The sequence below is a fragment of the Nuphar pumila genome, chromosome 10 (genome assembly GCF_984573655.1).
Source record: "Nuphar pumila chromosome 10, dmNupPumi1.hap1.1, whole genome shotgun sequence".
In the NCBI taxonomy this organism is placed as follows: Eukaryota; Viridiplantae; Streptophyta; class Magnoliopsida; order Nymphaeales; family Nymphaeaceae; genus Nuphar; species Nuphar pumila.
The window spans coordinates 2,532,562-2,545,849 of record NC_143258.1 but is presented as its reverse complement, the minus strand read 5'-3'; the positions used below and the strand labels follow the sequence as shown (position 1 = coordinate 2,545,849).

Sequence of the window (13,288 nt, the reverse complement as noted above, 5' to 3'; positions counted from 1 at the left end):
ATTGATGTTGAAAACGTCATTTAATTTTGAGGTGGCACATTCTAAAAGCTTTGATGAGGGTTTAATCATGTGAATGAGCGTGATGATGAAATCCAATATGTTTTAATTTGAATAGTTCTCACAAAGTGTTCATTCCAGAGTTCAACAACGTGTATCACTTTAACTTTTTGTCAGAATGCAAGACTTCATTTTCACCGGATAAATTGCATTTTGCTGCATCTTTGTGTTTTCAAAGGATTGTATTTTATTTGCCATAAATATAGTTTGTGATAGCTCTAGAACCCTGCCAAGTGGATATTTGTAAGATGTTCAAGGATGATGGAACTTTGCCTCTACAAAGAAATTTGATCAACTCAAGCTATGGAACTTTTGCCTTTTTGTTTTTCAATATTTGAGGTTATAGGATTTTACTAACATTTATTATTGAAATTTATAGGTCTCAAGACCAACAATTAATGCTAATTTTCAGTCCATATGACATCAACATGTCATCACTGATGCTGGAGTAAGATAGCAGAAAATGCAAAAGTGTTTCAAGCAATTTATATACATTACAGGAGAGAATACTTGCAGCATGTTCTATCAGTTTATGAAGGTCATATTGTGTTGATAAACATGAAAAAAAGAGTCCTCATAATTTATGATATTGTGACAAGCCTGCCGGTACTGATATTGTTATCAATTTTGAAGTTCTGTGGGATCTTCAAATAAATTAAGTGACTCATGCTTGCCTATCTTCATTCTTTTGTTACAATAGTTTCACCAAATGGTCCCATCAAACAAGCTGCTGGCTGTACTTCACTGAAGGTTTGATGATATGCCTTGACCTATCATGAGTTTTTTTTATGGGTGTCATAGTATTGTATACTGTAGTTATCATTTAACATAAATTTAAACATTATTACTGGCTTTTTCTTGTGTGTTCTTTATTCTTTGCAGATTATATTGGACTTTTATTTAAAGCAATTAAATAAGTAATTGGATAAGTGGCTTGGATCCTGCTTTTCTGCATCTTGCTTGTTTGTGGTTAAATGGCTGCAATCTGTATAACTGTTTGAAAAAAATGGGCTGGTGATCAACAATCTTGCAAAATATAGTTATCTTGATCAGGAAAAGGATTCCATATTATTGGATCTTTCTAATGCTACATGCATAATACAGATTCCTTTTGTCAAGTCCATGAGTCTTAAATTTCTTTTCCTATGATTGAACAGATAGCTTCTTTGGCAGTTCAGAGTGGAAATGGCCTTCTCCTGAAAGGAGGAAAAGAAGCCACACGATCCAATGCAATCTTGCACAAGGTGCAGATATACTGGTAGCTTATGAATATATTTCTCTTTGATTTTTGAAATCGTTCTCCAAGTTATGATGTCCCAGGGAATTCCAGATTATCACTGAAGCCATTCCTGATATTGTGGGTAGAAAGCTTATTGGACTTGTGACTTCAAGGGACGAGATTCCTGATCTGCTTAAGGTTTGTACTATTCTTATTTATTTCCTTGATGTTGTCGTTGCTGCTATTGTTACTGTAACATTGTCTTTTTTCTGAATACTGACTATTACTTCTAGCTAGATGATGTGATAGATCTTGTGATTCCAAGGGGCAGCAACAAGCTTGTTTCTCAGATTAAGGAGTCAACAAAAATTCCTGTTCTTGGTCATTCTGGTAAATGCATGCATTTCTAATTATCTGCTCAACCGCCTGTCAGGTTGAAAGCTCTATATTTTTGTTATTCCCATAGCAGTAAATGTTTTAGTAAAGTTGAATTTCTGTTGCACAGATGGAATTTGCCATGTTTATGTTGACAAGACATTTAACATTGATATGGCAAAGCGTATTATTTTGGACGCAAAGATGGATTATCCTGCAGCTTGTAATGCTATGGTAAACTATCTGCACTTGTTATTAAGCTTTCAATTCACTGCCCCATTATTTTGGAAAGTAATTTCTAGTCCTGTAAATTACCCAGGATTTATATGAAACGACCTTGTTAGAGGAGCTTTGAGTTTGTTTTTAAATTTTGGTACTGGACAGTTCATAGGAAGTCTCATTATATTTATTCTCTCAGGAAACATTACTTGTGCACAAACATTTACTGGAGACGGGTGTGCTTAATGAGATTTGTTTGGAGCTAAAAAATGAAGGTATGTTTCCATGCCTGTTCTGCTCATTCATGGTTGCATATTAAGGGTTGACTTACTAGTACTCAAATTGGACACAGAATGTGCAATTTTGCACTCTTTTCTGGATAAGTTGTTCTTTAAACATGATGGCTGATTGTTGATTCTGAGTTCTGTTCATCATCTAATGAGTTGTCTATCTTCTTTTTACTTTGGTTTAATCAGAAAAGCCAATATCTCTGGATAACAATCTACTTAGACCACAAAGAAACAGAATTCACAATAAGATTGTACTTTAGGACTTAGAAGATTAGTTTCGTATTTAAAGGCACATCATTCCCTTGAGACTACCGTGGTTCATATAATCTTCATTTATTTAGTTTAGTGTTTGAAACCTGGCCCACGCCCCCCTTCCAAATTAGTTTTTGAACTAGTCAACATTAGTTGACTAGTCAACATAGGGAGTCGTTGAGAGCTGTTGGGACCCCAACGACTCTCTATGAGTCTCCTCATTGTGTATAATTATGGAGCAAAGCACCTCTTCAATGTATGCTTCTTGCATGGTCTTGATCAATAAAATAATATTTTTTATTCCTTGTGTTTGCCCCTTTGGTGGGTGTTTGTATGCGAGCACATTTTGTGGCTTGTCAGTGTTCTTTTGGTACTTTGGTGGAACTCTTTGAGTGTCCACCTTGTTTTCTAGGTGTATATTTTGGAGAACCTTGTTTCCTTTCATGGTATAAGAGCTTGGAGATCAAGCTGATTTTTTAGTGCTTTGGGAAGCGCACCTCTCAAGATTTTAAAGAGATAAAGTCTCTTTTGCAAGTGCTTGTGAGATTGTTGTGTCTTCTTGGTGGAGTGCTCGTGTGTTCGTGTTCTTCGTTAGAGGTGCTCTCTTGGTGGTGGAGTGCTCGTGATACTTTTTTATTATCTCCTCTTTTTTTTCCTCTCTATCTTCTATTCTTTTTCTTAGCCCTTGTAAACATGGACAATGATAATGTCACCCTAAAACCCATCAAACTCATTGACACAAACTTTGTAACATGGGCTTCAATAATGTAGCATTTCATATGGGGAAAAGGGTTGTGAGGATTAGTAGATGGTCAGATTGTGAACCCAAACTAATTCTTATTAAGATAGAAGAAGAAAAGGAGGTACCTCTTACGAAGGTGAAAGAAACCAAGGCTATGACCACATATGAGAAAAAATAGAAAGAATGGAGAATGGGGCATGCCAAAATTATGTCTTGACTCATTAGTAGTGTTCATATGAAGAAGCGCTCGAGTCTACCTAAATTTAAACATGTAAATAAAGCATGAGACTATCTCAAGAGAATGTATTCTCTTAAAGATATTACTCATATTTGCAACTTACAAGATAAAGTACACACTATGATTCAAGAAGGAAAACGTATTAGAGAATATTTAGTGAGTTGTCCAACCCTTGGAATGAGTTGGCTCTTCTTGAGCCACAATGGCATTGTCACAAAGACATAGAACTCCATCAAAAATAAATTAATGCGGAACATTTTTATCAATTCATTAATGGTCTAAGACCGAAGTTTGAGTCTACCAAATCGGCTCTTCTTTATAGAGCAGTGTTATTAAAAACGCGCCTCAAGGCGCAAAAAGCACGCCTCGCCTCAAGGCGAGGGGCTTTATGCCTTGAGGCGCAAGGATAAGGCGTAAAAGCCCCGAGGCGTACGCCTCATAGACCTTGAGGCGCACGCCTCGAGGCAAGGCCCGCCTCAAGATGAGGCACATATGCCTCATTGCTTTTGGTCAAATAAGGGTCAAAACCCTTATTTGACCAAAATTTAGGGCTTAAACCCTTTTATTTTGTTGGTAGATCTCTCACACGGCCTCTCTCTCTCGTGTCTCACTCAACCTCTCTCTCTCGTCTCTCACGCAACCTCTCTCTCTCTCTCGCTCAACCTCTCTCTCTCTCTCGTCTCTCACGCAACCTGTCTCTTGTTTCTCACGCAGCCTCTCTCTCGTCTCACCAAAAATTGGTATTGTCTCTCTCTCATCTCTCATTTTTTTCCACACGCAGTCTTCTCTCATGCAGTCTTAGCGTAAGTTGATGATTTCATAAACTTTGGAGAGAAGTTTTTTTTACAATTTTCAATGTTTAAAGTCTGCGTGTGAAAAAAAAACATGTGAACTTCTCTCGTTTTTTTTTTCACACACATGTTGATGATTGTGCTTTGCAATTTTGTTCTGAATCTAGTGCTCTGTAAATTTACCTTGCTTTGCCTTAAATATCAAATGATGCAACAAAAGCTTAAAGTTTCTAACGTTACACACTTGCAATTTAGACAATATCACAAGAAAAATATGTATTAGACTAGTCATAGCCTGTTCCATTCAAGAAAGTCAGATTATGTGAACTATATTGTGCATGCTTGTGCACATAAGTCTCAAGCTACCCTTATCACTCATTCTTTTGCCTTTCTATTCCTCCAAATTTTGAACTTTTCTGTTGGCAATGCCAAATGAGAACTTGTCATTTGTCTGCCTTCATGTTGCTTAAGCAGTAAAAATGAGTCAGTTGATTGATGAAATACAAATTAGTATGCACTATTGAATATTTACTTTACAGATTATTACAATTTTATGTAGTATGGATTTAATGATTGATGAATATTATTGTGTTGTATGACTGACTATTTGTTCGTTTATTTTTTCTGAAACCATTATCACAGTTTAAACCTTTTTTTTTGGGGGGGGGGGGTAACTTTCAGTCATAGTCATGTCTTGGTTATAGGTAAAATCTTTGTTCTTGGGATATTATAAGCTTTTAGATAAATCTTGGCAAAAATCTCTGTACTAAAAAATACAATATAACAATAATAGTAAAATAAGTAGGTTTCAGTAATTTTCTTTTCAATAATGTAAAGAGAACATGGAAAATCTCTTAAAAATAAAAATAGAAACTAGCTTGTATTTAAGATATAGAAAGCATAAGCAAGGAAAAGTTTTGTAAATATAGTGATAAATATCAGGGTATTTTAGAAATGTTTTCAACTTCTAAAAGTTTTAAGCTTTTAGAAGTGATAATTTTTTTATTTTTTTATAATTTTAGATATTTTTTATAGTTTTTTTTTAAGTTTTTTAAAAAAACAATTTTGAGGCTTACGCTTTACACCTCGAGGCTTACGCCTCGCCTCAGATTTTGGTGAAGCGCCTCGCTACGCCTCAACGCTTTTCACAACACTGTTATAGAGAAAAAAAATTCTCTATTAAAGAGCTAAGTATGGAGGAAAATAGACTAAAAAAAGATATCTAAAGAAGATGATGATTCGGTCCTACCTATGTCTAGACCGAAAATCCATATCTATGCTTACAAACCACCATATTATGGGAGACCAAACAATGATAACTATGAAACAATGACTTTAGGAAGAAAAAAATTATTTGTTATTATTGTCGTGAACCGGGACATGTCAAGACATATTGTCCTAAATTAAAGAGGCTCTATGAAAGGAAGTTAGCATCGGTTGCACAAGAGTCAATTGAGATCAAAGCTACACAAGACTCAACTTGTAGAAGCTCTCTGACCTCTTCTCAAAGGAGCTTCATCAACTAGAGTCGCAGTCTCTTCTGTTGGCATCTCTGACCTCGGTAAAACTCTTTGCTTCTTGACTCAGGTGACTCATTTCATATGACACCAAATAACGATATGTTTTCCGAATGTCATAACTCAAGCAAGTCAAATGTTTTTACTGTTGATGGGACATCCCTTGAGATAAATGGAATATAAAATTTCAAAAAGATTTTAAAAGATTTTTTTATTTCAAAATTAGATATATTCCCAAGTTAAACCTAAATCTTTTGTCTCTCTTAATTATTTGACCATGGGTATAATGTTTCATTCTCTTCTATTGGTTGTCAAGTGTAGGATCGCCAATTAGGGAAGCCGATTGGAGAAGGTCATGGGAAGGAGGTTTATACTACATGGATTTTTTGGAAATACCTAAAAATACCTTTTGTTATAATGTTCAGAAACTGGATTTAGATTTAATGACATAAAAGACTTGGCCATCCTAATGTATCCAAAATCCAACACTTTCCAAATTTGAATTTTTTTTGTAATCTTGAAAATTTTACATGTGAAGATTGTATTCTTGAAAAGATAAAAAGATTGACATTTCAAGAAAGAACTTTTATCTCTATACGACCGCTTGAGTTAATACATTTGAATGTTTGGGGCCCAATACCTGTTGTATTTAAGGGTAGGCTTCTATGTCACATGGGTACAAGTGTGGGTACGGGTGCGGAGCAATTTCAAAAAATTTGAACACGGGGACACGGCTATATATATATATATATATATATATATATATATATATATATATATATATATATATATATATATATAAGATCTGACCCCGACTTGAGTCTAAATTAATTTTAATAAATAGACAAAAATACACTCGGTCAAAGTTGACTGAGTCCAAAATGTGGACAAACTCGGCCCCGGTGCGTTGACCGTGTCTGCCCCGTGTTTGACCTTTTAGCCGAGTCCGTGTGACTTAGGTGGGCTTACATATTATGTGATATTTGTTGACGACTTTGCAAGACACACGTGAATTTACTTTCTTAAACATAAATCTGAAGCTTTTTTATATTTTAAAATATTTCACAAATTAGTCCAAAATCAATTTCAAAATGATATCTCCATCTTTAACACTGATTCAGGGGAAAAAATTTTATCAAAAGATTTTAAAGATTACCTGGAATCAAATGGCATTACACATCAAAAATTTTGTCCCTGTACTCCATAACAAAATGGTTTGGTCGAAAGAAAATATAGGCACATCATAGAAACCACAGAGACTTTGTTTATCTCAAATCAAGTGCTTAGAGAATTTTGTGCCGAAGCAACTTTAACCATAGTTTATCTTATTAACGCAATGTTATCTGTTATCTTGAAAAATATATCACAAGTTGAAAAACTTTTCAAACTTACCCCTGAGTATTATCGACTGAGGGATTTTGGATGCAAATGTTTTGTATTCACTGATAAAAATGATAAACTTTCTCTTCGTGTTATTCCTTATGCCTTTTTGGGATATGCAAATAACCAAAAATACAATAGATGTTTTGATTTTAAAAATAAGAAACTATATGTTTCAAGAAACATGTCTTTCTTAGAAAAAGAAAAAAAAAATGAATTTGAAAATATTAAGGACATAACTGAGTATTCTTTCCTGTTGGATCTAATTCTAAATATTGGTGATTATGATGAAGATCAGGATATTAGAAATGATATGGTGAGTAAAGAAGAATCTCATGACAATGAGATAAGTGAAGAACAATCTCAAAATCAGGACTATATTCAATATTCCATGCGTAGTAGTTTTGAACATCCATGTGCCCTTGACAAATATACTAATGAAAGCCATGTAGAAATAAAAACTAGAAGGTCATCGAGAGTATCAAAACTCTCTAGGAAATTTGTATCGTATGAGTCTTTTTCATCTAAGGATCAAGCTTACATTGCATTGATACATTCTTACATAGAATCCTCAAACTATGTTGAAACAAAGAAGCATTCTGAATGGGTAAAAGTCATAAAGGTATAATTAAATGTTTTAGAAAAGGTGAACACTTGGATTGTCTAAGGTATTCCCTTAAGAAAGAAACCCATAGGTTGTCGATGAGTCTATAAGATAAAAACCAAGAATGATGAAACTCTTGAAAGGTACAAAGCTAGATTAGTTGCCAAGGGATACTCACAGGAGTATGGAATAGATTTTGAAGAAATCTTTGCACCTGTTGCTAGGATGACAACAGTTGGAACCGTAGTGGCCCTTGCCTCTGTGAAAAAATGACCTATATACCAAATGGATGTTAAGAATGTGTTTCTCAATGGTAAATTAATTGAAGAAGTCTATATGGAGGCATTACCTAGTATAGTTATTCCTAAAGGAATGACTTTTTGTTTAGATAAGGCTTTGTATGTCCTTAAACTGACAGGTTTAGTCAAGTTATACTTGATGTTGGGTTTCAATCTTGCTTAACTGACACAACTTTGATTGTTAAGATTTTTTATTCTAGTATTATTATTCTTCTTTATGTGGACGATATGCTCATCATAAAAAGTGACAAACAGGGAGTTGAAAATATTAGAAGACTTCTCAAAACACATATTGAAATGACTGATTTAAGGTTTTTAAAGTATTTTCTTGATATAGAAGTTACTTATTCTTGTAGAGGTTATTTACTGATTCATTCTAAATTTTCTTTAGATATTGTTGTCAGGTCAGGTATTTCAAATGATAAGAAGGTTGACACTTTCGAAGTTGTAAATGTCAAAATGAAGATTGATGATGGGAAACCACTTGAAAATTCAACACCATACAGACAACTTGTCGGGGCTCTGTCATATTTCTTAATTACGAGACCTGACATTGCGCATGCAGTTAACACAACGAGTCAGTTTCAGCATGCTCCCACCACTGTTCATATAGGAGCAATTTTGTGTATTATTAAATACATCAAAACTTATGTTTTTCGATAACTTTTCTTATCTGCTTCTTCCTCATATTTAATTGTTTATATTGATGTTGTTCGGGGGTTGATCCAAATAATCGATACTCAACCACTGATTTATGTTTGTTTTATAGGTGACTCGTTGATTTCATGGATGTGCAGGAAGCAACAAAAAGTTTTTCTCTTCAACTGAAGCTGAATACCGAGTCATGACTACAACTACTATGAAGGTGGCCTGGCTAAAGAGACTGTTGGCTGACATGAGCGTTCAGATTAAAGGAGCATCACGACTGTGCTGTGACAACAAAAGTTCCATCTACATTGCCAACAACCGGACCTTTCACGAACGAGGCAAACACCTTGAGATGGACTGTCACTATGTTCGAGAGGAATTTTTACACAGCATTATCGATCTTCCCTACGTTATTTTAGAATATCAACTGGCGGATTTCTTCACCAAACCTCTCGCTACTCCTAGATTTTACTTTCTCTTGGACAAACTTTCGGTTATCCAACTGTAAGTTTGAGGGAGAGTGTTAATATATATATATATAGTATAACTAGATTGTAACTAGGATTAGATTTTTTAGTTTTTTTTTTTTTGCTTTTTAGTTTTTGAACTAGTCAACATAGGGAGTCGTTGGCTCCCAACGACTCTATTTAGAGCCATTGGGACCCCAAGGACTCTTTATGAGTCTCCTCATTGTGTGTAAATATGGGGCAAAGCCCCTCTTCAATGTATACTTCTTGCATGGTCTTGATCAATGAAATATTCTTTTTTATTCTTTATGTTTGCCCTTGTAGTGGGTGTTTGTGTGTGAGCCCATTTTGTGGCTTGTGAGTATTCTTTTGGTACTTTGGTGGAACTATTTGAGTGTCCACCTTGTTTTCTTGGTGAATATATTTTGGAGAACCTTGTTTCCTTTCAGTTGTAAATAACGGAATCAACTTGGACATCAATGTCCAAGCTCGTCCTTCCCTCTCCATCCCCACGATGAAGAAAACACGCCTCCCGCTCCTTCCTACGGGAATGAGTGTTTTTCTCCTTCCAAAAAACTGCTTTTAAAATCACAATTCTAGATGGGAAGGAGTTTTATTTAAGGCTTCCAAACGCCTTCCCATCTAGAAAACATGGGGCCCACGTCCTAGAAGACCTTCTTGAGTCCAGGATGGGGCGCTAAATGCACCCTTATTTATTTTTGCTTTCATTATCAAATCCAAGGGTTGTGACCTAGCATCGTTCTGAATGCTTAATGGTCTCATTTTATGTAATCTCTTTCTACCTTTAATAAATTCAAAGTTTCAACATTCTTTACATGTTGCTAACCACATTTTGTACTAGAGTTCCATAGAATCCATACTCTAATTGAAAGAAAAAAGAAATGTATACCTGGCCTGTAAACTATGGTTGGCAAGGCATTTTGTTGCTTCTTCACTCAATTAGATCTCCCTAACTTATGCGCATTTATGCCATCCTGGCAAGTGTGAAGGGAACTAATGGGGCCCTCTTTTTATTTGTACTCTGACATGTTTTTTGTCAAAAAATGGGTTGTATATTTGAAGAGAAGAAAAGGAAAACTCTGTCAAGTAGTGAAACTTGATTTAATTGAACTTCAGCAAAGTTGACAAAGTTTGGCCCAGATCATCAAATTTAACTGTTTTGACTGATTTTTAATTTTAGATTGATTCAAATACAAAATCAGATCAAACCAGCCAGACCTGATAAAAAATCATACCTGAACAAACATGTAGTTACTATATTGCACACTTTGATACTACATATCATTAAGATTGGCTAAAGTTTCATTCTGCTACTTTGTGCTAGCAGATGCACATGTAAGAAATTACATATTTTGATGTGCATGAATCAAATAAACTGTTGTAAATATTTCTGTGAATGTACATTACAGCTTACATTCAAATAATTCTAAAAATTCATGAAATGATGATGCTTTGGTCTTTAATTGTAATAAAATCATTCAAATATGGTGGATTCCAGAAGATGTTCTTGCTTTTGCACGATCCTTGTTTGTGTGGTTTTTCAGTTCAGATTATGTGATACTTTTATAAAATACTGTGCTGGCTAGACCCCTATAAGCTTCTAAATAATTTTATAAAATGGCTGATCGGTGTAACCTTGTAATGTGCTATGCTGTTTAGACCCCTACATGCTTTGGCCTAAAAAGAGTATTGTCCATTGTAGCCTGCACTGTTTTAGTATCTATTGATTGTTGAGTCCCGTGTTTTTGCCATATCAGATCTACTTTCTTTTGGAACTAAATGATCTGAGTTGATTATTTAATTGATTTAGAGGATTAAGAGAATGTATAATCTGACTTCAGTATCCATTACAGGTGTTACTCTATATGGTGGGCCGAAAGCTAGTGCTGCATTGGATATTCCAGTGGTTTCTTCTTTTCATCATGAGTACAATTCAATGGCTTGCACAGTGGAAATAGTAGATGATGTCTTTGCAGCAATTGATCATATACATCGCCATGGAAGGCAAGACTTGCTATTCTTTTATAGATGGTCTGGCTTAACATTATTGTGTGAAATTGGATGCTGCAAAGATTTTTTTTTCTTTCCTTCTTTTTCCCTTTTAACTCCATTTACTTTGATGTTATGATGTATGAATTTTGCTAGCATAATTGCTAGAGTAGGAAGTAAAATCAGGAGGCACTGACCTTACTATTTGAGAGGATTTAGGAAGCAGAAAGCAATGTGAAAATTTATTTGAAAGGCCAGATGGATCCATTTGCTAAAGTGGGTGTAGAGCAAGGGGAGAGTGGAAAATAAGAATTTTCCAACACAATGTGGGGGCATTGGTGTGAGTTTTATGAAAACCCTTTTTAAAACAATATTTTTAATGAAAATCCAGTGAAAGCCAGACACCAAAAATATAAAAACCGGCTCGCACAAGTGGTGGAGTCCGGGTCGATCTCAGGGAACGGAAAATACTTCGTATTCAAACACACACTCTAACTACTCTTTATTGCCAAAATAAAAAGAATTAATTAAATAATTAACTACGAGAGTACGGCCCTACGCAGAGGGCTTAAACAAAATAAATAAATGGTTTTATTACAACCCAATGAATTGAATAAAATAAAAGCCTAATCTAAAGAGAAAAACAGGAGTCTTCAGTGCTTAAGGCTTTGGTGGTCCCTTCCTGTCCCTTCCAGGTTAAACACTTTGGTATGGTTTGATTCAGGGTCCTCTGAGGGCTCACTTGAGGGCACAAAAAAATTGATCTCTTTGCACATCCAACGCTTCCCTGCAAAACACAAAACAAAGCAGTACGAGAAAAACTAACAAGAATTTAATAGCTAATGACTAAAAATATTCAGATTTGAATTATGTAACTAAACTAAACATAAACAAACTAATCTAACCTAACACTAAAAGACAAAATAGGAAAACAACTTAACTAATTTATAACCAACTAATGACAAATTAACTAAAGGACATATGAAGACTCGTAAATATGGTCTAACTAATTAAACCTGAAATGCAATTAACTATCACCAATGAGCTAATGCTAAACTAATCACGTAGTGACTAAAAACAAAGGAACTGTATGAAGCTGCACCCTAATTGTGATAAACTACTTAACTTCAAGTCACAAGTAAAACATTAAATCTAAACTAACTATTACTATTAAAGAAGATAGATCTAATATACTAACTACTAATTAATTGACCTCACATTAACCACTAAAACCTTGCAGCAACCTAATTGCGAAACAGGAAATTAAGACTAATTGATGTTAACCCAACTCTCTGCAGTAATAATTGATAGACTCTACTCAATCCAACACAAAGTGCTGCCTAGCTGAAGCGTCATCATCGTTGATTACGTTGGTAGATGTGATTAACGATGATGACAAGACCCATGGCTCTAAAAAATTTGAATACACTCAGAGAATCACAATCTGCTGAAATCCAACTCTACTTAATTTATTATCGTTAATTGCATCATGCTTGAAGATACAAATTCAGCAGATTGCTTAAGAGCCCAGATCAAAACACAAGATCGGTGCACACTAACCAACACACATAACCTGAGTCTCCCACTAATCGGTCCACAGTAAACTGGTTCACCCAATTATAAAAATTTCACAGATCAACGTGCTCTAAGATTCACGCTGCTCTGCTTGATGAAATAGCTTAACATCAGAAATTAACATCATGGCAAACAATAACTAATGTAGCTAATTTAATAAATAAAACAACACAATGATAACTAAACTAAGCAACATGTTACAGAATATAAACTATAACAAAAAGGAAAAAAACGTTGACCTAAATAATAAAAAGAAGTGTTGAACTTATTTAACAAAAAACGACGATGAATCTAAAGACTAAGAAAAACGTGGTATGCAGGTATAGAAACGGTGCTAAAAAAAATCACTAAGTAAGAACATTAACATGCAGTTTGCAAAAGAAAGACTTACTGTAAAAAACATAAAACAACACTGAAACATGGCTGCATAAAATTAACAAAAGACGCTACCATTAACTAAAACAAAACAGGAAATGACTACATGGCTATTCTATCAAAACGAAATCTATGTTTTTCTTATTTTTCAACACTAAATACAAACCAATCTAATCTTAATATGCAGAATATGATATGATTTATGAGATGTAAAAATCAAAACTACGATG

The 13,288-nt window shown here is 34.6% G+C and overlaps 1 protein-coding gene across 1 annotated transcript in view; it reads left to right on the top strand.

Moving 5' to 3' along the window:
• LOC149823238 (delta-1-pyrroline-5-carboxylate synthase-like) overlaps window positions 1–13,288 on the top strand; it is a 32,871-nt gene that overhangs the window by 7,184 nt on the left and 12,399 nt on the right. The window contains exons 11-16 of the mRNA XM_090018729.1: window positions 1,215–1,301; window positions 1,388–1,474; window positions 1,570–1,666; window positions 1,782–1,885; window positions 2,070–2,145; window positions 10,973–11,123. Of these exons, the coding sequence (XP_089874855.1) occupies window positions 1,215–1,301; window positions 1,388–1,474; window positions 1,570–1,666; window positions 1,782–1,885; window positions 2,070–2,145; window positions 10,973–11,123 (602 nt within the window). The remainder of the gene's footprint in view (window positions 1–1,214; window positions 1,302–1,387; window positions 1,475–1,569; window positions 1,667–1,781; window positions 1,886–2,069; window positions 2,146–10,972; window positions 11,124–13,288) is intronic.